Raw genomic sequence first — 27,696 nt, 5'->3', positions numbered from 1 at the left:
GGAAATACACGAAGGGACCTCGGAGGCAAAACTAGCAAGATGGGACCTGCTCCGGAATTAGATCAGCAACATTCGGTTAGAAGAAGGCGAAACTGTCGCACACCTCCACTCAAGAATCAAGGAGCTAATCACCGAACTGACGAATCTCAGAGAAAAGGTATCCAATCAAGATTCTCTAAAGTACGCACTTAACACATTTCCTAAGACTCCAGAATGGTCAACCTTAGTAGATGCATATTTCATCTCTAAGGATTTAGAGGTAAACACCTTAAAAGAATGTTTTTCAACTTTTGAAATTCATGAGTCAAGATGTGCAGGTCTAAAGAAAGAATCAAGGTAAAATGTTGCTTTAAAAGCAAAAGTGGATGAACCAGATTCCAAGACATCACTTGATGATGACGAAACAACTTTAATGGTAAGGAGATTTAAAAAATTATTTAAATCCAATAATTTAATCAAGTACAGGGTAAGAGACAAAAAAGAAAGGTAAAATGTTACAACTGAATGAAGAAAGGCACGTAAAAGATAACTACCCAAAATTGAAAAGCAAGGACAAGCATAAGGACACAAGCACAGACAGGAGGCCAACCTAGAAAATGCACAATAACCTAAAAGTAATGTGGGATGAAACCTCATCAGAATCAGAAATCAAGGCCTACGCTAGAATCGCACTAATGGTAAGTCATCAAGACAAAGAGGACGAAGCAAGCTCTTCCACAATGAGCATCGAGAGCATTGATGAAGGGGGAGCAACATCAGAAGAGAACAACTCTATAGGGGGAGTCTCATATGATGAAATCGACAAGATAAGTCAGGTACGATCCTTACCGCCTGATAAGCTATTTAAATTTATAAAGTTTCTGACTAAAACATCTCATAAATTAGAAGTAGAAAATAAGGAGTTAAAATCAACATTAGCTATTTCTTGTCGATTAGAAGATTTTGAAAGTGAAATTGGAAAATAAAAAATTGAAAACATAAATAGAAGAGCTAAAAAATCATACATGCACACATATTAAAAGATATAATGATTTAAATTGACACCGTAGATTTCATAGAGGCAAAATCAGAAATCTGTCAAGAAAATATATACCTAAGAAATTTCTGATTAACCCAGTTGGAAAGAACCTATATTGAGTTCCAAAATTATATTTGAATTAGATATTTAAATTTAGGGCTTTTAGAGAGTAGATTAAATGTTTGATTTCCTTAAGAGGCTTTGTCGAGAAAGTGATTGTTGTTCCAATAACCAAGAAGGTCTAGTACCTTGCCACAGCATGAAAGTCAATTAATGAAATAAAATGTTTAATTTACTAACTGATAAAGCATTTACTTGTGATTAATAATGCTTTAAATAGTTGTCGAAATTACTTAAACATTCGTTTCTTGCATTTTTTAACTTAGATTTTTTTTTTGTAAAACTAAAAGTTTTTAAAAATTATCTATCTTAAAGTTTTTTAAAAACTTTATCAACTCAAATTTTTTTCCCTTAGACTTTTGAGGTACCCCATTTTTTATGTGATCAGAGGAGGAGAAGGAAAAATTAAGTCTAGGGGGAGGTAGCTTAAAATTAATAGTAAATTTATTACTTTTACCTTATGTTGGTTTACCCTAACTTAACTTGGGTTGCTCATATCAAAAAGGGAGAGATTGTTGGAATCCTAAGATAGTTTTGATGTGACGAGAAGCTGGAGCGAAAGGTTGCTCGAGAAAATCGAAAGTTGGGTTCGGATGAGCCCTATTTCAGATGGCTGAAATCACCCAAGCAAGCGGAGCTGAAGTGGAAGTCCCAGACCAAGGTCAGTAGAACTGGAGTGGAAGACCCAGATTAAAAAAAGTCAACTATGTTGACTTTCCTAGTCCGAGCGCCCAGAACCAGTCTGGGGTACCCGGAACCCTTCCGGGCGCCCGAAATCCAAGCTTTACCCAAATCGACGTGGCATTTAACCATTGCATCGGGGATAGAATGTTATCCCATTCCAGGTACCTGAAACCCTTTCAAGCACCCCGACCAGGGCTATAAATACAACCCTGACCCAAGAGGTTCATAACAACACTTGTGATTCATTCTAATTTTGTTTTGTTTTGTAATTGAGTACTTCTACTGCTGTAAGAGGCTTCTCCGCCTGAAGGAGATTATTTACTGAGCTCCAACTTCCTTAGATTAACAACCTCCCTGGTTATAACCAAGTAACTATTTTGTGCCTATTTTCTTTCAGTCATTTATTTTATTTATGCAAGTGTTAGATTAATTAAGCCATAAATTCGAGAAAGGTTCTTTTTATTTATCAGGACTATTCACCTCCCTCTATCCGATCGCCAACAGTCTTACATCAGAAACCTATAAAAATAACACAATCAAAACCTAGATTTATCGTAGATCAAATAACTAACCCTACAAAAGGGCGGTGTTGGCTCAAAGAGGAAGGGATGACAAAAGTGGATTGGCAGTGACAGAAATTGGAAGAGGGTAGTGGTGTGGATCAGGATGAGGGCACGGGTAGAGATCGAGAGAAGGAAATAAGGAGCTTAGGTTTATATATATACTTAGGTTAATAATTATAATCCTTAGGTTTATTAAATCAATCAACTCCCACTTAACTGATATTCCAAATAGGGTCTTTTAAGCCTAATAGATTTATCCCTTTAAACATGTCATATGAATTCAGTTTAAATCTCAAAAAATATAAAAATTTTCAAGAAATTCTATAAGGTTCTTTTTTAATTAACATTTATTATTTTATTATTATTTATTTGTCATATCTTACATTCTCTTCTACTAATAAAAATTTAGTCCCTAAATTTTTTACTTAAAGTGTGATAGGAACAATATCATGCTCAATTAGTCAAGTACTGAAGAGACTACACACATTTTAAGTAACAAATGAGGATATCGAGCTTTGATCTTTTCTTCAAGCTCCCAAATTTCTTCTTCATCAGTAAGATACTGCCATCGGACTTCGACGAGTCAGATTATTTTGTTTCACGACTGACACTCCTTGTGATCCAAGATTCACACAGGAACTTCTTCATAGGTTGCATTTGTCTAGAGTGAGGTCGACACATCTTCCATAATATAAGTAGGATGCAATACATGCTTCTTTAGTATTAATACATGGAACACATTATGTATACTGGCAAGGGTCGATGGCAGTGCCAACCGATAGGCTACCTTATCTATCCTCTCTAATATTTGAAAGGGTCTAATGTAGCGAAGAGCTAACTTACCTTTAAGTCCAAACCTCTTAACCCCTTTAGTGGTAGAAACATGCAGAAACACATGGGCATCCATTGAAAACTCCAAAGGGTTCTATCTCTGATCTGCATAACTCTTTTTTTGATCTTGGGCTTCTGACATTCTTTGCCTGATGGTGCGTACCAACTCTGCATCATGTTGAATGCTCTATAGTTCTAGAATTTGTTGTTCTCTAACTTCTTCCTATAAGATAGGGGATCGATATGCCCTGCTATATAAAGTCTCAAAAGATGTCATTTGAGATAAAAAAAAAAAAACTTTGCTTGTCCTCGAGCAAAAATTGCATCTAAGCGAATGTAGTTAAATAGTGTATCTTAATTTCTAGAGAATCAGTCTAATCCTTTCGAATGATTTCATTAGTGAGCAAGATAAAAAAAAAATTGAATATGGCCTAGAAAATAGTTTTCTATGCTCAGTGTAATAAGTGACTTAAATTTTTTAAGTTTCAATCCCTAAGCCTAGTAAAGTCATCATAGAATCGTTTTCCTTATGCTTCTAGTGATAGGTACTTACCTACCACACGCATGGTTCATCCTTCTCAATCTACCTAGAGTCTCAAAGGCGTGCTCGATATTAAGAGAAACATAGCAGTTATTGTTTGTGTAATTGACCTCTAGGGTTTTAATATTTGACAATGCACCCAAGTCTGGTCAGTTTGACCAAGGCTTAATCCAAATAGGACTTGATGTTTGGAAGAGAGTAGTCTAGTCAGGACTAGATGACTAGTAAGGAGAAGTCCTAACTAGAGGTTAGGCAAAGTGGAAGTCCTGGTGAGTGAAGCCAGACCCTAGTGAGTGAAGCTAGGTAGTGGATGGAAGTCTTGGTGAGTGAAGTCAGACCCTAGTGAGTGAAGGTAGGTAGTGGAAGTTTTGGTGAGTGAAGTCGGGCCCTAGTGAGTGAAGCTAGGTGGTGGAAGTCCTGGTGAGTAAAGTCAGACCCTAGTGAGTGAAGCTAGGTAGTGGAAGTCCTGGTGAGTGAAGTCATGCACTAGTGAGTGAAGCTAGGTGGTGGAAATCTTGGTGAGTGAAGTCAGTCCCTAGTGAGTGAAGTTAGGTAGTGGAAGTCTTGGTGAGTGAAGTCAGACCCTAGTGAGTGAAGCTAAGTGGTGAAAGTCCTGGTGAGTGAATTTGAGCCCTAGTAAGTGAAGCTAGGTGGAGGAAGTCCTGGTGAGTGAAGCCAGACAATGAAAGTTCTAGTGAGTGAAGCTAGACAACTCTAGGGGGAGATAACCCTAGGTTATACGTAGTCGAATCTTGAATTTTGTTAACACTGTTTTACCTTATCATTTTATCTGTTGTGCTAACTCAGTATTGTAGGGAAGTTTAGCTAGGTTGATGGGTCGTCGGATAGCTAGCACGAAGTCCAGACTGGTCAACAGGCTGACCGGATGTCTGAAAAAATATAAGTAAAGGTAAGTCACTGGAGGAGAGTGACTATGAGGACGCATTCCAGTTGAGGGATAGTAGGCATCGGTCCAGTTTAGGTCCATTTAGGATCCCTATGATAAGACATTGACTAGTTCCTGGTCTTGGGAGAACAAGAACTAATTACTCTTTTTATTATTTGTCTATATTTGTGCTAGCACTTGTCTTGCAGAGTATTTGAACTAACACATGTTTGCAGGACAAGAAAACAAGCAAGAAAGCAAATATGCCTTCAGGTGAACAGTACCCGAAGGCGCTTTCCATGGCTATAGAAGGCGTCTCAGTACTATTTATAGAAGGCACCTTCCATGGCTATGGAAGGCGCCTTCAACGAATAAAATTTGACCGGTTTGCAGATAAGGCACAGCGAAGTTAGGATACTCTTGATGTGGACGGTATGGAAGCCTTACATACAACTTAGCTATGCAATTATACTCTGGATGCTAGCTCAGAGACAACTTCCCACTAGAGACAAGAAGAAATACTTGGAGGATCGGTGTTGTGTATTATGTGGACAAGAGATGGAGATACAAAATCACCTATTCTTTGAGTGCCACAAACTTTTTAATATTTTTTTTTTAAAAAAAAGAGTTTTAATCGATTACTATACTATAACAATCGATTGTTATTGTTCATGATCATCATACTTTATTGAATCGATTACTACATTGCAATAATCAATTCGGAGCGAAAAATTGGTATCAGGTACACGATTTGGGTATTTTCAAAATTGCCTATGCGATTTGGGTAATATGAAAGTTGTTCATGGTTCAGTAATTTGGTGAAGAAAAGATACTATACATTATAGTTATTTTAATTAAAGTTATTTATGTGGGCTTCCAAACATCCTAAGATGTCTTGGGTGGATATATGTAGGTCCAAATAGGAAGGAAGTCTTAGATTCTATGACTTGAAAGCTTAGAACCTTGCCTTATTGGCTAAGATATTTTACGGATACAAACAATGGAGGATGCTCTTTATATCAAGTGGATGCATCATACCTATCTGAGATGAGTGGGCATATGGACTTAGGAGGCAATGCACTCTGATTCTCTGCTGATGAAATGAGTATTATTGATTCAGGACCTCATCCTTGTGGCTACTGGATTGGCGACGGTGCTATACAGAGGTTGATAGATTAGTTTGAGCATAATGGAGGAGCGACCAAGACATATGACTCCTGTAAGTGCTCCAATTCTAAAATGCCCTCGGTGTGGACGATATGGAAGCCTTACATACAACTTAGCTATGTAATTACACTATGGATGCTAGCTGAAAGACAACTTCCCACAAGAGACAAGAAGGAATACTTGGAGGATCGATGTTATGTATTCTGTAGACAAGAGATGGAGATACAAAATCACCTATTCTTTGAGTTCCATCTTGTGGCAGTATCATGAAGGAAGATTAGAGAGTGACTATATATGGGGTAGGAAATGTCAATCTATCGATGGATATATTATGTATTTTCAAACGTTTCTTCAGAGGAGGGTGAATCTTAACTAAAGCTAGATATCTTATAATGTTGATTTTGATACATTTTGTACAGAGAGTCTGAAACAATTGTATCTTTAATTAGGCACAGTTCGAAAGTAAAAGGATTTATAAAAGTGTACAAATCTATATTTACGGACGATGGAAATGTTCTCTGATGAGAGTGTTCTATGATACGACATTATGAGATGCTACTAATCTCTGAGTATTGTACTACGTATATCATTTATTTATAAAAAAAATTAAAGTTATTATAATAATGATAGAATAAAAGTATTCATAATTAAAAAATGGATGAAATATTTTTTGGGGTGTATTTAAATATTAAATAACTTTTTTTTAATGAAAACGCTAATTAAAGATTACTATTTTAATTTGTCCCAGAACCATAAATTAATAATTTTTAATCCACCTACTAATTAAAAATATTAATAATATAAAAATATTTAAAATTTTATCTTTAAAGATAATCATATTTAAGTCCTTATCCCTTGGTTTTAAATTATTATCATTAAATGAACAATTATTGAATGAATAATTTGTCAAAAAGTCCACATAATAAGTTTTATTTATCAAATTAGTCTCTGTAAATTTGTAAACTAAAACTCATTTTCTCCATGATTATTTTTCTTCAGAAATTGTCAAAATTTTATTTACAAATTAATTTTTACTAAAAAATTATATTCTATTTTATATTTAATTCCATTGGCCATCTCGAAAAGAAGAAAATTAGAGAGGGTTAAATGAAAGTTTTCATTTAAACTATTTAATAATAATAATATTTTAATAATAAATAGATAAACTATTAAAATAATAAAGCTACCTGCTACTTAAAAAATAAAGTAAATAAATAAATAATGATAATCCATTTATTTAATTGATAATATTAACTTTCCCGCTGCGCAAGGAAGCAAAAAATAGTAATTTATCAAAATTTCTCCTCGTCGGAATAAATTAAAGTTTAATCCATTTTTTCCCCACGATAGCCATTTAATTTCGTCCACTTGCTTCCACCTTCACTTTCCTTTAATTTAATCTGTAAATTTTCCATATTTAATTGCTATTTTTTTTTTGTATTTTACTCATTATTTTTTATTGTTTTTTGTTAATTTTTTTGTATAAAAATTTTGCGGATCCATCTCGACGGAGGGTGATTGGACTTTCAGTGCTTCCGTAGATGGAAGAGAATGGCGGAGTGATTTTTCCGGCGGCAGAGCAGGCAGCGGCTATGGCTTCGACGACGAAGACGGCGACGGTGACGGAGAGGACCGATGAGAAGGTCAGTGAGACAGCTGAGGCTACGAAAGGTGTGATAGAGAGGATCGATGAGAAGGTTAGTGAGGCAATGAAGACGGTGGTGGAGGATACGGTGGACTGTAAAGCCGAAGCAGCGGTGGTGGAGAGGATCGCAGCTGCTGTAGCGGGGGAAGAGCCTTCTGGCCAGGGCGACGGAGATGCGGCCTCAGCAGAGGTGGTGGCCGGGATGACGGCTACGGTGGCGGCTACGGCTGCAACGACGGGAGCGGCGGTCCTTGGAGGGAGCAAGAAAAAGAGGGGTAGGCCAAGGAAGTATGCGCCTGACGGGAGCTTGGCGCGGCCGCTGAATCATAAGCATCCTAAGCCGCTTTTGGCGCCGGCGCCGGTGGAGGAGTACACTCCGGCCACGGCAGTAGTTGCTGTGATGAAGTTCGGTAGAGGGCGGTCAGTCGAGGAGTACACTCCGGCACAGTACTCTTTCCAATTAGAGTCGGCAGGTATTTCCATTTCCCTTCTTGTCCTAAAAAACTTCACCTCCTTAAAATAGAGCATAGAATTTGTGAAAAATCAATATTTAATCTTGCAATTTCATCAAAATAATTCATGTTTCTCTTTGTTGTAGCTTTTATTTGTCTTTTTTTAACTACCAAGCAATAATATGGGACTTCAAAAGTCACATCTTTTTGGAGACCATACATCTCTAGTGACACCCAATGCTAATTAGTGTTTTTCCTGGAAAAATTTCAACTCGTGGTTTGGAGATGTTGAGGAAGCGGCTTTAAAGAGTCTTTTCCGGATTAGTTGACAAAAGATTTTTGAAGAAAGGAAAAAAGAATCATCTTCTTGGTTAAGCATTAAAGTTATCACTTGTGTTTCATGATGAAATCAATGTGAAAAGGAAGATGGCTATTATTAGTCTAGCTGTTGATGATAGTAGTGGAGAAAAATACTAAAATTTAAATATATCATATATATTGTTCTGAAATATTCTGAATTATATCAATTTAATAGTATACTAAAAATTTTGATAGGATATAATACCATATCGAAATTTTTAGTATTGGTATCGATATAATATTTATATCAAAATTTTCAGTATACCATACCAATACTCAAATTTTACACTAAACGATATGAAATTTAACTATACCGAAAATTCAATATTAGTATGATTTTTGTGTATACCAAATATTTTGATACGGTATAAAAAAAATTAGTATTTCGGTATACCACCCCTAGTTAATCATTTGAGTTTTATTTTAGCAATTATAATCATTTGGCTATACACATAGTTGACTAAAGAAAAGAGTCTTGGACTTGGTGACTTCAATTGCTATAACTATGGCATTGTTTTCTCTTCATTCTTCTGATTTTTATGATAAATTTATGTCTTTTCTCATTATGTTATATATTTCTTGAAAATAGGCTCTCTATACGGAAAAATGATGGCTTGTTCTAATGGTGCAAATTTCACATCTCACATTCTTACCATTGATTCTGGCGAGGTATTGCTTCAGTTAATAGCAAAAAGGATTTCAAGCTAGTTAAATTTTAGTAAGGATGACAAAGTTATAGTTATTGTATTATTCTTGATACTAAAGAGATGTTGGGCTATTGATTTAGCGATATACCAAATAAATATTTGTGTCTGGTTATATTGCTTAGGAATTTCATATGGTCTAATGCATACTTTTTTATTTTTTCTTTGCTAATTGTTGTAACATCCGCGTAGGATATAACCATGAAGATCATATGCTTTTCGCAGCAGGGGCCAAGAGCTATTTGTATTTTATCTGCCAATGGAATTATATCAAATGTGACCCTCCGCCAACCTGCTTCGTTTGGTGGTACTATGACCTACGAGGTTTGTTTCAAAAGATCTATCTATGCATGCAAATCTTTTTGTTGCTGAAGATTTAAGTCGAAAGTTGCATATCTATCTTGATTCCTTGTTATAATATATGCCATTTCTTCCTTCTTTCTATCTGTCAATGGAGGATTGTGTTCCTAATGACATGAAATTTGGTTGCTTATTTTGTTTTATTCTAGTAACCGTAATCACTAAAGCGGTAAAATCTCGAAGTATAATGTTCCCTTTGCGAGTGAATTTTTAAACTGTCCATGTTTGGTAAGTCATCTCGGTTGAATGAAGTGATTGGGTTCCTTCTGCTGCCTAAAATGTTAGTTCCACGTTTCGCAGGGGCACTTTCAATTGCTTTCATTATCGGGCTCATTCATTCCGAGTGAAACAGGAGGGAGAAGAAGTAGATCGGGCGGAATGAGTGTTTCTTTGGCAAGACCAGACGGTCAAGTAATTGGTGGAGGGGTCGCTGGTTTGCTCATAGCTGCTAGTCCTGTTCAGGTATCAATGTTTAAGCAACCAAAAGTCGTCAAGATAAATTCTACCGTATCAATAAAATCTTGCAAAAGCAAACTTACTCGAAACTTTATGCTATCAGGTTGTGCTAGGAAGCTTCTTGCCAAGCTATGAATTGGAGCAGGAGGTCAGGAAGGCAAAACTGGAGACTGCATTAGTACCTTTGCCTGTGCTGCCCGTTCCGAATTGTGGCACCAAGGTGGAAGTGGCTTTGTGCAATTTGCAAACCCAACGCAGTCCAACGATCTCGAAACCAAACCTTACAACCTCCTCCTTCAGGATCCGAAACTGGTCTGCTCCCATACCGTCTGCTCCCTTACCAGATGTACCCAACACAAGGAGCTCTGTATTAGCTTAAAGTTATTGGCAAAAGTTTAGAAATTTTATCATGTTGATCATTTGTAGAAGACTGACTAAGTTCCATCCAATGCAATCTCTCCTTATCCTCGCAAAGTAGCAAGTTTTTGGTGTTTCGATATATGAATGTAATCTACCTCTTTCTATAAAGAGCATCCGAGACTAAGACGAAATGCGATGCCCTGTAACCATCATAGGTAACAACACTCCTTGAATGTTTAGTTTGTTACTCTATGCGAATCATTATTTTCTATAGTTTTATTTATTTTTAGTTAATTTTTTTTATGAGAAAACGTTCAATTTAGGATTATAATTTTCAATATTTTAATGTTTTTTTAGAACACGTTCAATTTTAATATTAAATTAGTTTTATATTATTTTTAATTTTTTTATAATTATTATTTTTAATTATATGCTTAAGATATAATCAACTCTTTTCTTTTTCATTATCTCTCAAAAATCTTAATCGTTTATGATCTCATAATTTTTCCCTTTCCTATCAATTCTCCATGTCATTTAATTTTCCTATCTCATCAACGTCTTTTTTTCCGCTATATCTTTTTTTTTTAATAAAACATATGAATTAGAGATTTTTTTTATCATACAGCAAAATGCTAGTCTTTTTTCAAATATCAATGTTTTTTTTTTTAGTTTTTAACCACACTTTAATCATATTGTTTATGAGTATTTTTTTATCCCTGAGATTATGATACCATGGTAAAATATTTAGATTATCATCCAGATACTCACAGTTTAATTTTTAATTATGACATATTAGCTGAGTTATTATTTTTTTTATTTTTTTAATTTTTTATGGTAGCTATCTAAGTTAATTTGATTTAATCGACTACTAGACCATTTCGCTGAACATTCAATTTAACTTCTAAAAGACCAGAAAATTAAATTTATTATAAAAATCTATTTTTTAAAATTAATATTTTATTTTTTAAAAAATAAACCCGCCTAAATCCGAATAAAAAAAGGGTAAGGAAAATTTTTTTAAAAAAAATGTTAGACCTATACCTTAAGCCGGATCTCAAACTTTTTGAGTCATAAAGATAAGAATTGGATTAGATTTATGAATAAATAACTTTTATAATAACACCATATATAAACACTTATATAATTAATTAAAAAATAATATGTAGAGAAAAAAACTGTTAGAGATAAACACATAAAATGATGGGACCTATAAAAATAAAAATAATGTATCATTAATTTATGTCTATCCTTGAATTTTTTTCTAGATTTTTTTTCTGTATATCATTACTCTAATTAATTTTTGAATGAAAAATGTGTTTTTCCATGTAGTAGTGAACTTAAACATCATTAATGGTTTAAAGCCGAGCAAAAACATATGTACAAAATCAGGATTCGAACTTTAGCCATTTACCAATTATCAATACTTTGATTGTCTACCTATGTCTGGTCTAGAGTCTACAATAGTCGATCAAACCAAGGGTTTCAATAGAATTGGGAAATTATTATTGAATATAAGATATGATTTATTTTATATATGTTCAGCAATTAAATGTGTGCGGGGATAGCTCAGTTGGGAGAGCGTCAGACTGAAGATCTGAAGGTCGCGTGTTCGATCCACGCTCACCGCACAACTTTTTTGTTTTCAATTTTTATTCAAATAAATATTTTATTGATTAATCAGTATTTTTTATTAATTTATAGTTTGGTTATCCTCTCGATTTTTCCCCCTATTCCTCCGTCGGTTGCGCTTCCTCCGCCTGCGATTTAAATCTATCTCGTCGCCGATTCGCCTCGATTCTCTCATATTTCGGGCGGTCGATTAGGAGCGCAAGGCGAACGCCGCACGCACGACGATTCTCTTGGGCTTGAGCTCGGTGCGTTGCCGATTCCCCTCGATTCTCTCATATTTCGGGCGATCGATTAGGAGCGCAAGGCGAAGGACGCACGCACGACGATTCTCTTCGGCTTGAGCTCGGTGTGTTGCCTTTTTTTTTTTTTTTTTCCCGGTTAGGTTTTCGTGGTTTGTGCTTGCAGATCAATTTCTAGGGTTGCGGTTGGAAAAGTTTCATTTTGTTCGGGAGTTGCCGTGTGGATTTGTTAATTTTTAGAGGGAGCTGAATTCCTTTTATTATTTTAATAGCTTAACTATTTCAGTTGGTTGTTTTTGATGTGCAAAGATATCAGTTGTGATTCTTGAACTTCCATTTTTCCGTATGCTTTTGTATTTAAAAAAAATAAAGAAAAGATCATGATTTCATTTTCCATGTTCAGAGGTGTGCTCTGAGAAATGCAGAGGGGCAGAGGGGGACAAGATGAATTCTTCGGTATGGGAGATCCATTTGCGGAGTTTGGTGGCTTTGGAAGATCGAGGAGTCTGATGTCTAGTTTTTTAGGTGGGAGGGATCCCTTTGATGACCCTTTCTTTACCCGACCATTTGGGAGCATGATGGGCCAAAGCATGTTTGGACCGAGCATGATTGGTCCTGGCATGTTTCCTGACCAAGGAAGCTTCTTTGGAGAGACTAGCAATCCTCAGTTCTTGGAGCAGGGACCCTCTGCCAATATGCTGAAGGGCTCAATAATTCAGGAGCTTTCTGATGATGATGACAACAAAGAAGAGAGGAACGGAAAGGAGAAGATAAAGGATACAAAAAACCATTCTAGAACACATAAAGGGCCATTTGTTCAGGAACCTGATGAAGCCGTTGAAGTTATACGTACTGTTCTCAGAAATTCACCTTTTGGTTTTGGTAGATTGTTCATTGTTTTATAGTGATGGAGAAGTAATCAGCTTGTTACTTTTTCAGAAAACAAGAGCAGGCATGTACACAGTTGGAACAATTTCAACCATCCCAATATGATGCAATCACAGGGTAACACTTTTTCTTTCCAAAGCTCATCCGTTACTTATGGTGGTCCAAATGGTGCATATTATACTTCATCCATGACCAGGAGAATGGGTGGCAATGGAGTGAGTGAATTTTTTTTTTTTAAATTTTGAATATTGTATCGTTCCAACTTCCAACATTATGCTAATACTCTTACCCTTTTCAACCATGACAGGTTGTTATGGAGGAGAGTAAGGAGGCCGATAGTACTACTGGTAGAGCTGCCCACAGGATATCCCGTGGGCTTCGTGACAAAGTACGCTTGACTTAGAGTGTTTTTTTCTTCAAGTTATTAATTTACAGTTTGGTTGGAACATATTTATCTTAAATTCTATGCCATATTAAAATTCCAACTTGATTAGAGCTTCAGGTTAGGCTACTGGCGAATAAATTATTGAAAAAAGTTAAATAATGTAGGTGACAGTGCTAAATAAACGCTGATGTTATTATAAAAGAAACAATATTACTAAATGGGAGCAATTAGAGTTTTAGACATGTTCAAATATAAAGAGTAATATATTTAATAGTTGCAAGAGGAAATATAGAAACATTTAGTTAAATAATTAAAAGTGATTCAAGATAATAAGTTTTACTAGTGCAATAGTATTGCATAGAGTTCAATGGAGGGTTAAGATTCTTTTTGTCAACCTCAAGCAATTGGTAGGAACATTACTTGATAACGATGTATAGAATATTTTATGATTTCTAGGAATGGACAAACACAATGCTAACAGATTTATGTTGTAATTCGAAATTCCAATTTTTTAGGATGTTGGGATTCTACTATACCTTTCTTCATCAATGAAGTATTTGAACTATAATTCCATTGTAATTAAATATCCCAAACAAGTAGGAAGATTTTCCCTTGAAAATTTGATATATTGATGTCTTTCATAGGCCACTGTACTCATTACCTAGTTATCATCTTTTTAGGGTCACTCGGTCACAAGAAAACTGAATTCAGATGGAAGGGTAGACACAGTGCAAACATTGCATAATCTGAATGAAGGTTAGACATCATATCTTGGTACAACTTTGAGGATGATTTTGTTCCTAATTTGACTCATTTATGTACATTTTACTATCATTAGATGAGATACCTATTTTTGAAGAAACTTGGAAAGGGAATGCTAGGCGACACTTGCCTGGATGGAACCAGGGTCATGATTTGCTCAGGAATCAGAACTTCAGTACGTAGTAACTTTTATCATTTTGTTCCCATTTGTTTGATGCAGCCATTATTATGTGGAATAAAATTTGTCGTTATTATTTAACTATTATGGTAGATTGTTATTAAGAAGTGGAAAGACTCTTTACACCCTGAATGGAGTGTGTATTAAGTATGTGATGGGATATTATTAGTTAAAACACAGTTGGCATCAAAACATTCATTCATATTAAGTGGCATGCAAATTATATAGTCTGAAAAAAATAGCTGATTGTTTTGACATTTTATTTGTATTTTAAAAATGCGATTTCTCTCTTTTTTCCTAGTATGGAATACTAAGTCATCAGTCATCTGCTTCTTTTTTGACCTGTTTGTTCTTCATATAAAAAAATAGCTGGTTGTTTTGACATTTTGTTCGAATTTCACAAGTGCAATTTACATTTTGCTCGACCAATTAGCAATGACATTGTTTGCTGTTTGTCTCAACACAAACTTGTTTCATTGATTTATTTCCATAATTTGATTGTTGTTGCAAGTTTTTTGACCTTCTAAATATGTGAATTGTGTAGGGAGTGGCAGTAACAGGAGGCAAGAAGCTCCAAGGGGGTGGGCTCTTCCATCAACTGAGAAACCACATGGCTCTTCCAAAACCAATGGCTCCAGCAAATGAAACCCACAGTTGTTTTAGCTTAGTAGCCAATCCATACTATCTTTGGTTCATGATCACGTTCGATTTAATTCTTGTATTTCTGAACAAATGCAATTGATGATTTACGAATGGATTCTAAGACCCAGTACCAGACAAGTCGACTTATGTGTGTATCTTTCCCCATTTTAAGATCCTGCTGCTGATAGAAAAAACAAATTTTGATCATTCTCTAATGGTTACTCTCCTATCATCTTCAGTATCCATCCTTCAGTTATTTAGGCGATTACATTATGTTATAATGATGATATCTATGATCTTAAATGCTAATACTTGTTTTTGGTATCGATCTATGATTATGATCATTGTTATGTTGGCCTCTTAAGTTCACAAGGAATAAGTACATTGCCTTGCCACTGCAAGGACTCATCCATGGTCAACTTGGCAAGTTATATAATGAAGCACTTGTCGAGCTCTTCGCGGTCTCTCAGTTCATGAAGTATGAAATTAAAAATCATCTTCTTGTGAAAGGTGACCTGTTTCAACACTGACTTCTCTTGTTTTCCTTATCAACATTGTCGGGCATGTTGTGGTCTCACTTGGTGACATTTTTTGGTGCAATGTTCCTTGGAAAGAGTGGTTGATTTGGACTTGAGGAAATTGTGCATGTTCACATGTCTTTGGGATTCTTAGTTGGCCTCTTATCATTGAATTATTATTTATTTTTGTTGTTTTGTTAAGGGTATAGAATTTAGGGTTTAAGAGATTGTACCCTCTCAGTGTCCAAACTCGATCAAGTATAAATATCTTGCAAATAAATACATTTTATAAATATCTAAAAATGGTATCTCTCTGACTTTCCTTTTTTTCATATAAAAAATTTGTTTATTAATTTTTAGATAAAAAAATGTCTATAAAATTAATTATTTTAAATCAAAAATAAAATTAAATAGGCATTCATGCATTAGGAATGAGAACTTGAAGTGCGAGTTCAAGATCTATTAAGTATTTATATATTTTTTTATTTTTTGTTTTTTTATTAGAATGAGTTATTTGGTTACTATGAAAGTATTATTTAGTTAGAATGAGTTATTTGTCGAATTGAGAATGAGATGAAGATCATTCCCTATTGCTATAGCATTAACCATTAGTCAAATTCTTCTTCACTTATGTTTCCATCTATGCATTGAATTATTATCATGAAAATCAATCTAGGGCGTGCCAAACTAACGATGGTATGAACGAATCACATTATGAGGAAGCTCAGAGACGAGGAGGTTGTTCTTTCGCAATATGTAAGTATGTGCAAATTTAACAATAAAGATGGCCAAATTTCAACTCCTAACATTCGAAGTGATCATGATAAATCATATCGAATTTTTATTAAACATATGCTAGCTCGACATCATCTCCTCGGAATCTCGAGCTTAGCTCATCGCTCGTAAAGTGATAACTACAAATGTATCATCACTGCATGGAACCCTAGGCAATCCCTTCGGGTGGTCAAACCCATACTCTTTTACAACTTTATTCAATAAGCTTTGGAACATTGCTTTCTATAACGGAAAGGGGTCAATTTCTGATAGATAGACGTATATCTTCAGAGAAAAAAAAAACTCCTTTTACCTTCTAGTCATTACATTCAACTATAAGTTAATCCCGTGATTTATTCATCCTCACATAACTTGAGGTAGACGGTGAGGAACGCATAAGATAAATATAATCATTTTTTATTATAATAAACTTTAGAACATATGGTCTTACAAATAAGATGTCATAATGATCAATTGTGTCATCGTCTCCTCCACGTACACTACGAAATGACCCTGTTTTAGTGCATTCGGAGATAGAGAATTGTGGCTACTTTTGTGAGATTGTGGAAGCATTTATTTCGCCCGAAGAACCATCGCCAAATGCCTTCCCACTGTGAGTATCAACTACTTAACTCTTCTTGCAAAGCCTTCGAATGAATCAAAAGAAGCTCGAAGCCTGAATCGAATATCTCGTCTTCTAGTTTATACTATTTGATGTTGAATTGAGTGAACATTGCACGTAGGTATTTATAGGGTACCGAAGTAGATCTAGAAATGTGCTATAATCAATAGAATAAGCTATGGAACAAGTGATAATGTGGTCTATGCTGTTATATCCATTTCAGATTCCAAAGCCATTTACGTAGAAGTTGTCTTTGAAGGTGCCATTACAAATCAAATGTGTTTAATTTTGTTGGGTGTCATTATTATATATGTTTTAAAATTTTATTTTCATAAAACATTAGCGAGAGCATAATAATTTTCTAAATTATTATAATATGCATCATACATATATATAAGAATACACATGCATAGACATGGCCGTAGCTTGTTGGATGATCCTCACAAGGATTGCCTTTATTCGTATCTGCTCCGAGATACCTTCGAGACACTTCACAAAGCGACAAGTTTCGTCTTCATTTTGTAGTAGCCAAAGGAAGAAGACGACACATTCTGAGAGAGAACCCTGGCTCGGTTTGGTGCCCGACGACAATAGCAACCCGCTGACACCAAACAGAACGAGCACAACAACCCTTTTACTTGTTGTACTGGGCAGCGGCGACAAGGAGAGGGAGAGGAAGAGAGGAGCCCTAATCACTATTAGGTTTTCCTTAATTCTCTTACTGAGATTTATCTCTCTTGTTCTATGAAGGGGTATTTATATACCTTTTTATTATGACTTGAGGTGCAAGTCATAACCCAAGCCTAAACCCAAACTCAAGCCCACATCATGTGTGTTGGTTCAATCCATTAGAAATAAGATTGGTTCAAAAAACTAAACCATCTTGGTTACAACTAAACTAATTTTGATTCATAACTAAACCAACTCAATTTGGCTTATTACTAAACCATAATGGGTCCAACTTGTTTACAAGAGGTGTTGACCACCATCGCTTCCAGCCTAACAAATATTTTCCATGTTTTGCCCTTCGTCTGATCCTACTAGACTAAGTCTCTCTTAATCTGAGAATTCAATTCTCAAACTTAGTTTAAGTATTTTGGATATATACTCATAGTGTGTGTGACCCAACAGGTTTTTGGTTATGTTGATCATTCATAATTAATCATTAATTATGAATCGATCATGAGTGACACATAATAGTAAATTATAACTCCCAATTGACTAAACAATCATAGTTGATCCTAGAACTAATTCTGAATACTTTAGCAACAATAGTTATCAGTGAGTCTGTTTCTTTTAATCATCTTATATCCACTTGGTTCAGGACATGACCTAGGTGTTAGTCCCTACTAGGCTGACTATGTCACACCTAGCCCAAGTAATAGTTCTTTGTCCTGTTGATTCAAATTATTTAAACACGTGTCCAAGAAGATCATCCTCTTGACATGTTTTGCTTTGGCCAAAGACTTGTGAGTAGTAATCTTGACAAGAGACCATAGGGTATACGTCTCCTTATAAAAAGAGTGGTGAATCTTCTATGAGCTATTCAAACACTTTCAGGTATATTGACTTATACCTAACTATCCTAGATCTACACCTCCTATGAGATATTCTACTAAGATATCAAAGTATAAGCTTTCTATGACCAAGGTGACTTGGAGACCTCAAGTCTAAGGAAACTTACACTTGAACTGAAATGAGACCTTTATTTACATGTATAGAACAACATGAAATCACATAGCAGGTTATAACCAATTCATTAGTTATCTTTAACTAGCATCCATATATTAACTCTCAACATTTCAATATTTTCAGTCAATAAGGAGCAACTGCTTAGATAAACCAAGAAGCATAATATATGCTAGTCTTACATAATTGATGATGTTCAATCTTATCAATTTTTCGATTAGGAAATATTTCAATATGTATATAATTACACACGAAGAGATGCCCACTAATTGTGATCTAATCATAATTTCTCTCATGTTATGTATTGTATTGTGTACTTCATTAATTGAGTTTAAGATCAAAATATATATATATATTTTGATGCAGATCATATTTCTTGGCTTAATAGGTAATAAGGGAGAAGTTGGAGGGTATTTTGGTCTTTACACTTAGTAAGGGTTTGGGGGTTATAAGGGAAGCACTGTTCATCTTCAAAGAGGAGGGTTTTTTTTTTGTGTGCTTTGAGCCGTCGCCAGGAACAGGGTTGGCTTCCTCTCACATGCCTTTCCAGCGCCGACGCCGATGCCCGGCCGCTCCCCTCCTCCTCTCCTCTACCCCTTTCCTCTGACCTCTTAGCGTCGGCCCCGCCACCATGAGGAGGAGGGGCTTCTTCGTGCCTTGGTTTTCAGTCGACGCTGAGCAGAAGGGCAAGCTAGGGGGGCTTCTTCGTGCTCGGGAAGCCGTCGTCACCCCTCTCCTCTCTTCCCCTCTCCCTCTCTCTATAGAGGTCGGTTCATCGGCGGAGAGTCGTCTCCTCCTTTCGTCTCCGGGCAGACAACGACGAGGAGCACCACCACCGTTGCCACCAGCGTCCACCGCCGTCCCTAACTGGCACCACTGCCTCCTCCTGCGACCATCGTCGCCGGCAGCCACCGCTACCCCTTCCCGCGGCCACAGTCGCGGCCTCCAGCGGGTGTCGCTGCCAGCAGCCACCACTGCCTCCTCCCGCAGCCACAGCTGTCGTCTCCAGCGGGTGTCACCACCGGCAGCCACCGCTGCCTCGTCCCGCGGCCATAGCCACCACCTCCAGCGGGTGTTGCCTCCGGTAACCGCCGTCACTTCCTCTCGCGGTCATAGCCGCCGTCTCCAGTGGACGTCGTCACCCTTCGGGCAGTCGACACCTGCGTACTGTTTGTTTGCTCCGACCTTCGAGTCAAGATGGAGTTTCGACCATTGAGACGTGTTGTGTTTCACTATTCATATTTTTATTTTGCTTGTGAGTTATTTGTATCATCCGGCCTGCGAGCCGCTATCATATCCGGCTTGCGTACCGTGTGCCGCCCTGCGAGCCGTCACCATATCCCGGCCTATGACCCGTTGTAGTATTCCGGTGCAGGAGCCGCCGTCATATTTCGGCCGACATGCCGCCTCTGGGATCCATGTTGCACCGGATTTCATGTCGTCGCCCTCAGATCCGGCTCCTCAGCTAGCTCACACCCGTCTGGGCCTCTACGACTCGATCAGCGCCGTGAGTAGCTCACCGACCCATCCGAGGGCGCCCCCGAGGGGCCAGGATACGTCACTGTACTCGTCCTGTATTTATTTAGTTGTGCTATCATTATTCGGCTGCTTATATATTCGTGGGACCCGCATCGGGGTACCAGAGACCAGGGCAACCCAGCCGCTAGCTGCAGGTAGTGTTGACCAGAGGACATAGGATGACTTGGTCAACACAGGAGACAATTCACCATCCAGGTCATGGAGATGCGGTCAACATTCCAGACACGTCGTTTCAACAGTTCCTGTTAGTGCAATCGACCTAGGTTTTGATGTGTGTGTCAAAGAGTTTAAGTTAGGTTTTCATATGTATTTGATATGTGTTTAAATCGTGCAGGACTTGGAGAAACACATGAGGAACTTGGTGCGGTCAAGTATGGAAAGCTCATCCAAGGGCTCGGATCCTTGAGTCGGTGAAGGATGGTGTGGAAAACATCCGAGGGACCGCCGTGTTAGAGTGTATACCAAAAGCCTAGCTTTTGTATAAACATTTATTTACAAATAAAGAATCACAATGGTCGAATACTTACATTTATTTGTTAAGTGTAGTTGTTCAATTAATTTATATTGTAAATAACATGGTGTGTGGTGTCATACACAGAAGATCATGTTATCAGTTCTTTATAAATTATAAACAGTTGCTCACGACTAAGATGGAAAGGAACAAACCATTGGAATAGTCGTAGTGTAATTAGGTATTAGTTTATCTTGACTAATAAATTACACTAGTATACTCTAAGTGTATTGAGTAGGACCATTTTAGGTAAGTTCTTTTGTACTGACTTTATAAAAGAACTAGACCTTAGTTATTATGGAAGTATGTGCTCTTAATCCTAATATAATAACAAGTACATATATTTAATATTTATTTCTTTGACTTATCAAAGGGTGAGGTTTAGCTCGATAAATCAAAATGCCCGATAAGTTGGGAAATGATATTACTTATAGTGTGTGTTGTTGATTATAGAAGGAATCTGTGTCCTAGTTATCTAGGTTGAGAATGTCCCCAAGAGGAGCTCATAAGGATTGTCATGTTAAACCCTGCAGGTAGACTTAGTCCGACATGACAATGAAGTTGAGTGGTACTACTCTTGGAGCTAGATATTAATTAAGTGAGTTGTCAGTAACTTACTTAATTAGTGGACATTCGTAATCTTAAACACAGGGAGACTAACACACTCATGATAAGAAGGAGCCCATAATATAATTTGGGATTGGTGTGGTAGTGCGATAATAACTCTCTAGTGGAATGAGTTATTATCGATGAACTTAAGTTGTGTGTTCGGGGTGAACACGGGATACTCAAGCTCATCGAAAGGCCAAAATCAAATTTTCCTTTAGGTCCCTGTCGTAGCTTCATTAAAGCCTCAAGTCCATCCAAATATAAACTCATCTTGGTGTCCAAGAAGGGGGCCGACCCAATGCTTGGTGACCAAGCAAGGGTCGGCCACATTATCCTCTTAAGGGGCCGATCCCTTGCTTGGTGCCCAAGCAAGAGGGGGCCGCCCACATTAATTCAAACAAGGAGGGGTGTTTTGAATTTTTAAAATCTTCTCTTTGTAGAAAACTACAAGTTTTAAAAGAGAGATTTAAAATTTAAAAACTTTCCTTATTTGAATTATGCCACATGTTTTAAAAGAAAATTTAAAAGTTTTAAAACTTTCTTTTTTTAACTATCCTCATGGTTTTAGAAAAATGAATAGAAGTTTCAAAATTTAAATTTTTGTAACCATGTTAAAAAAGGAAATTTTTAGAAGAGAAGTTTTAAATTTTAAAACATGATTTCAATTTTTAAAACTTTCCTTTTTTAACATCCACTTTAGGAAATTAAAAGAGAGCTTGTAAAATTTTATAAAAGTTTATAATTTTTTTACAAAAGATATCTTTTCCTTCCTTATAGGGGTCGGCCACCCTTGCTTGGTGCCCAAGCAAGGGGCCGACCAATAGGATTAAATCATCATCCAATCAAATTAAAACTAATCTATGATTGGTGATTGATTCAATCAAGAGGAAAGAAAATGGAAAATAAAAAGGAAAAAGGAAAAACATGAGGAAGATTTTAATTTTTGTAAAAAGTTTTTCCTTATTTGCCTTGGACAAGTAATATAAAAGAAGGGGAGGAGAGGCCTCATGAAGCATGTTATTCTTTTTCTCTCTTCTCTCTACTCTTCTCCTAAGGGCCGACCCTTGCTTCCCTTCATGTTAGGGCCGCCCACCTCTTCTGGTTGCTTGGTGTGGTCGGATACAAAGAGAAGGAGAAGAAGAGGAGAAGTAGGGATTGCATCATCTCTTATTCGCTTGCTTGTGCTCTCTCTATTATGGCCGGATCTCTCCCCTTCCCTTTCCCTACTCTTAATCATCTCTTATGATATAGAGAACACTACTCTTAATCATTCCTAGTCAAGTATTAACATTCAGGGACAATGTTAATGCGATGAAATTAGCATGTAGGTCAACTCGATGACTTGATCTCACAAGTCATGGATATAGAGATATCAAGTTGACACATGGGTATGCATTGGAGAATGTGTACTGAATGACGCGCTATGAGAAAGTATCATAGATCGTTATATGAGTGTCATATAATTTCTCATGTGACTATTAGTATGACTATCAGTCCTTGGACCTGAAGTCACCATGGTTCCCTACATAAGGAGTTACATACTTTGACTTCGTCAAACGTCACCCGTAACTGGGTGGACTATAAATGCGATTACTGGGTATGTAACAAATTATGCGGAGGGATGTGAGTGATGTAGATGAGATCTATCCCTCCTATATGACGGGAGTGACATCATGATTCTTGATAGAGTGAGACCACTGAGTGCATGGTCATGCCCAAATGAGTCAATATGAGATATTGAGCTCATTTGCTTAGAGTGATTCTACTTGGAGTTCAAGATATAGATTGATTAGAGGATGACACGGTCTATGCCTCAATTGATCAATCTAGATGTCAAGAATAGAAGGACATTGTCATATATTGTGAGAGTCACAATTAGTAGTCACAAGGTGATGTTGGATCTCAATATTCTTTTAACTTGGGTAGTAATGATGTGTTGCTAGATACCACTCATTACTTATGTTTCTAAATGAGTTTAGGAGCATTGCCAACGTTACAAGAACCTATAGGGTCACACACAAAGGGCAATTAGATGGAGATTAGGTTCATATGATGGACCAAGAGGATTAGGTTCATATGATGAACTAAATTGGATTAAGAGTAATCTAAATTAGACTAATTGAGTTGGACTCAATTTGATTCATGTGTTGAATGAGTCTAATTTAGATTACGACTCATTGAATCAATTTAATTCAATGAATAGAGATTCATTAAATCAAATTGACTTGAATCAATGGTTAGATTTGATCAACCATGGGAGATAAATGGGTCAAGTTTAACTTGACTTGAGAGGGAAGATGAAGGGTTAAGTTTGACTTGACCAAATGCCACCTCATTATGACTTAGCACGGGGTCGGCCAATGATGGTGTTCCACATCATCATGGCCACATAATTGTGTGTCATATCATGAGGGAGACCAAGAGCCATGACTCTTGGTATTACATGGAGGTATAAAACCTCTAGAAAAGTGGTCGGCCACTTAATGTGAAGCAATTAAGTGCTCATTCAAGATATCATCTTCTTCCTCCTCTCTTCTCATCTCTCCCTCTCCTCCATTGCCGAGCCACTCAAGAGTGCTAGCACACTCTAAGTGGTTTTTCTCCACCTTTTGTCTGTTGGAGTGTATACTAAAAGCCTAGCTTTTGGTATAAACATTTATCTAGAAATAAGAATCACATTGGTCAAATGTCTACATTTATGATAAATGTAGTTGTTCAATTAATTTATATTGTAGATGACATGGTGTGTGGTGTCACACACAGAAGATCATGTTATCAGTACCTTATAAATTATAAACAGTAGCTCACGACCATGATGGAAAGGAACAAACCATTGGAAGGTCGTAGTGTAATTAGGTATTAGTTTATCTTGACTATATAATTACACTAGTACACTCAGAGTGTATTGAGTAGGACCATTTGAGGTCGTTTCTTTTATACTGACTTTATAAAGAAACAAAGACCTCGGTTATTATGGAAGTGTGTGCTCTTAATCCTAATGTAATAATAAGCACATATATTTGATATTTATTTCTTTAATTTATCAATGGGTGAGATTTAGTTCGTTGAATCAATAAACCCGATAAGTTGGGAAATGGTATCACTTATAGTGTGTGTTGTTGATTATAGAAGGAAACTGTGTCCTAGAGATACTAGGTTGATAATGTCCTCAAGAGGAGCTCATAAAGATTGTCATGTTAAACCCTGCAGGTGGACTTAGTCCGACATGATAATAAGGTTGAGTGGTACTACTCTTGGACTTAGATATTAATTAAATGAGTTGTCAGTAACTCACTTAATTAGTGGACATTCGATATCTTAAACACAGGGAGACTAACATACTCATAATAAAAATGAGCCCAAAAATGTAATTTGGGATTGGTGCGGTAGTTCAATGATAGTTCTTTAGTGGAATGAATTATCATTGATAAAATTAAGTTGTGTGTTCGGGGCGAACACGGGATGCTTAATTTTATCGGGAGACCAAAACCAATTCCTCCTCTCGGTCTCTATCGTAGCCTCTTATTTATAGAGTTCTATACCCACCTATACCCACCTTCTATACCCACCCAATAGGGGCCGGCCAAGCTAGCTTGGGAACAAGCTAGGGTCGGCCTAGGTATGGGTGGCGGCCCTAGCTTGAACCCAAGCTAGTAGGGCCGGCCAAAATAAATTTAAAAAGAAATTTAATTTTAATTTTTATTATTATGTGGAAGATATATTTTAAAGAGAATTAAAATTAAAATATCTCTCTTGTAAAAGATCTACAAAAGATTAAAGAAAGAGATTAGATCTCTTTCCTTATTTGTAGATTGGAGAGATGTTTTATTTTTTCTTTAAAAATTATTCACATGTTGATAAAATTAAAATTATAGAAATTTCCTTTTATCAACCATGAAGAGATTTTAAAGAGAAATTTTATTTTTTAAAATTTCCGGAAACAAATTAGGAAGTTTTAATTGTTGATTAAAACTTGTCCTCTTTTGTTTTCCAATAATGTGGCCGGCCACTTGAAATTAATTGGGGAAATTTTATTTTATTTCTCTCAATTAAATCATGTCAAGGAAATTAAGGAAAATTTATTGTAATTAAATTTCCTAATTTGCCTAGGCCAAGGAATATAAAAGAAGGGGTGAGGGTGCCTTCACAAGACACAACATCTATTATTTCTCTCCCTCTTTTGTTCCTTGGTGTGGCCGGCCAACCTCTCCCTCTCTTCCTCTTGTGGTGGCCGAACCCTACCCTTCTATTGGAGCTCTTGTGGTGGCCGAATACTACTCGGAGAAGAAGAAGAAGAAGGAAAGAAAGCTAGCATCTCTTGGAGCTTGGTTAGTATTTTGTTTTTCTTCCTTGGTGAAGCTTCCTCTTTGTTGGCCGAACCTAGCTAGGAGGAGAAGAAGGTGATTGGTGGTTTCTCGTCTCGGAAGATCGTTGCCCACACAACGTCCGAGGTTAGAAGAGGAATACGGTAGAAGATCAAGAGGTTTTTCTACAAGGTATAACTAGTAAATTTTATTTCCGCATCATGCTAGTTATTTATGGAAATAATACCAAATACAAGAGGCTTACGTTCTAGAATTTCGAATATGTTTTTTCGAAGTTGTGTTCTTTTATTTCTTTCTTTTCCTTGTGATTTGATTGTTCTCTTTGGTTAACCTAAAGTTATTTTAGGAAATTAAATATTAGCTTTCTATTAAAGGTTTTGTCTAGTCGGTGGTGGTTGCTCCCATATCCAAGAAGGCCATGTGTCTCGCCACGTCAGTACTGGGAACCTTTTATGGAAATTAATATTTAATGGAATTAATAACTTAAGGAGACTTGGGTCGAACGTGTTAAGTTCTGCAGGAGATCCAAGTCAAAACCTAAAAGAACAAATAGATTAAGTTTTGGATCAAACGTGTTAAGTTCCGCAAGCGATCCAAAATTTAATTTAAAAGAACACATGGTAGCTAGGAAAAGGTTCAGACCTTTGTACAAAATTTTTATATGGAACCTATAGGTTTTCCGAGTAGCAACCAACAATTGGTATCGAGCTAGGGTTTTGCCTCGTGTATTTGGTATTTAGTTTAATTATGCACATGTCATACATAATTTAGGCGGGATAATAGTAGGATGTGCTAACTTTGTGGATGCAGGATCCAACTATTATGGCTTTTAGTTAATTATGTGTGATTGGACCCTTGGACATGTCAAGGGCAATTTATATGTGTGTGCATGATTGTATTAAAATACAGGAGTCGTATTTAGTTTTATTAGGATTTTATTTTTGATCTAGATACATGTACATTCCTTTTATGGAATATAGGATCAAAATGTAAAATTCTATTTATGTCATGGATCGAATCTTGCAAAGCGTGGAACCTTCTAAGGACCAGAGGCGCAGTGGAACTAGTAGCAAGATGGATGCGACAGACCCGATGGCGGTGGCCAAATATGGCAGCAGCTTGGGATGACAACACACGGAGGATAACTAGAGATAAAAGCCATAATAGTTGAAAATTAGATTTTCTATTTATTGCTTTTATATTGTCTTGTGTGCATGTTAGTATACATGACTAGTAGGCTAGCATAGTTAAAATTCCTCGCTTATAAATAACTAAGTGGGAGAGGGATTTTAAATAAATCCCATGGTCTCCATTACTGGTTTGTAAGTGATGCAAACAAGCTTGCGTTGGCTCTGAGTGCCTTCCTCCATAACGGATGAGCTTGTTTGTGGATCACTAGAACAGACTTCCATTTTTGGATGACTATAGGAAGTTAATTAAGAGCGTGTGATCTTCCCCAACGGAACGGGCATAATCTTATTAATGGACTTAGTGTCAAGTAATGGTATACACTTAGACACATCTAATAGTATCCTCCCCATCGGAGTCACTGCTATTATTTGTGTGACCAAATGAAACCAACTATTAATTTGTCATAAAACTAGGTTGACAAGATAATAAAATTAAAGGGTTAAAACCCCTCTTACAAATGATTGATTTTGTATACGTCCACACTAACGTGGCATACAAAATTAACGGTGTTTCAGATAATTTTATTTGTCATAAAAATACGTTGACAAGATAGTTAATGGGTAAAACCCTCCTTTTACAAATGTTGAATTTGTATACGTCCACACTAACGTGGCATGCAAAATTCACGGTGTTTGAGGTGTTGGTGAATTTAAATAATATTGTTTGAGGAATCAATATTTTATTTTAAATTCAAAGAGTTTTGACCAAATATTTGATCAAAGATGATCAACTATTAATTTTATTCATAAAGTAAAGTTGACGAGATAATAAAATTAATGAATAAAATCTCCTCTTCGATTTTGTATACACAAAATTCATGGAGATTTTAAGGAGTTGATCTTGACCAAATATTTTTGTGATTCTTAGGATGTTTGTCAATCCCTAGTAGTCATACTATAGAAAAAAACTTATTAGTCCCAATTGTAATGATTGGAAATAGGACTTGGACATTAAGGTAGACTGTCTTCTTAGAACTAAGAACAATTTAGATGTATTTAATTCATTAGTTGAAACATGTCCAGTGGTATTATCTACTAGAACCTGGAGT

General features: G+C 36.4%; 2 protein-coding genes and 1 non-coding gene across 4 annotated transcripts; all 3 read left to right on the top strand.

The window, feature by feature from the left end:
- Positions 1 to 7,094: 7,094 nt before the first annotated feature.
- Positions 7,095 to 10,261, top strand: LOC122024224 (AT-hook motif nuclear-localized protein 1-like). Its single transcript, XM_042582789.1, has 5 exons — positions 7,095 to 7,928; positions 8,857 to 8,936; positions 9,164 to 9,295; positions 9,632 to 9,793; positions 9,891 to 10,261. The coding sequence occupies exons 1-5, from the start codon at positions 7,352 to 7,354 to the stop codon at positions 10,164 to 10,166; spliced, it is 1,227 nt and encodes a 408-aa protein (XP_042438723.1). The 5' UTR covers positions 7,095 to 7,351; the 3' UTR covers positions 10,167 to 10,261.
- A 1,441-nt stretch (positions 10,262 to 11,702) lies between these two features.
- On the top strand, positions 11,703 to 11,775 carry TRNAF-GAA. The gene has a single exon. It is a non-coding gene; the product is annotated as a tRNA-Phe (tRNA).
- Positions 11,776 to 11,863: 88 nt separating this feature from the next.
- LOC122025012 (myeloid leukemia factor 1-like) lies at positions 11,864 to 15,077 on the top strand. 2 transcript variants are annotated; one of them, XM_042583771.1, is made up of 7 exons: positions 11,864 to 12,021; positions 12,419 to 12,864; positions 12,955 to 13,118; positions 13,211 to 13,291; positions 13,969 to 14,044; positions 14,127 to 14,225; positions 14,773 to 15,077. In XM_042583771.1, exons 2-7 carry the CDS (start codon positions 12,435 to 12,437, stop codon positions 14,871 to 14,873), a joined length of 951 nt encoding a protein of 316 aa, XP_042439705.1. In that variant the 5' UTR covers positions 11,864 to 12,021; positions 12,419 to 12,434; the 3' UTR covers positions 14,874 to 15,077. The 2 variants fall into 2 exon arrangements, with proteins under 2 accessions (XP_042439705.1, XP_042439704.1); XM_042583770.1 differs by having other exon boundaries at positions 11,864 to 12,122.
- Positions 15,078 to 27,696: the final 12,619 nt, after the last annotated feature.

Source organism: Zingiber officinale, chromosome 9B (assembly GCF_018446385.1).
Source record: "Zingiber officinale cultivar Zhangliang chromosome 9B, Zo_v1.1, whole genome shotgun sequence".
NCBI lineage: Eukaryota > Viridiplantae > Streptophyta > Magnoliopsida > Zingiberales > Zingiberaceae > Zingiber > Zingiber officinale.
This window is presented reverse-complemented; position numbering and strand designations above follow the sequence as displayed.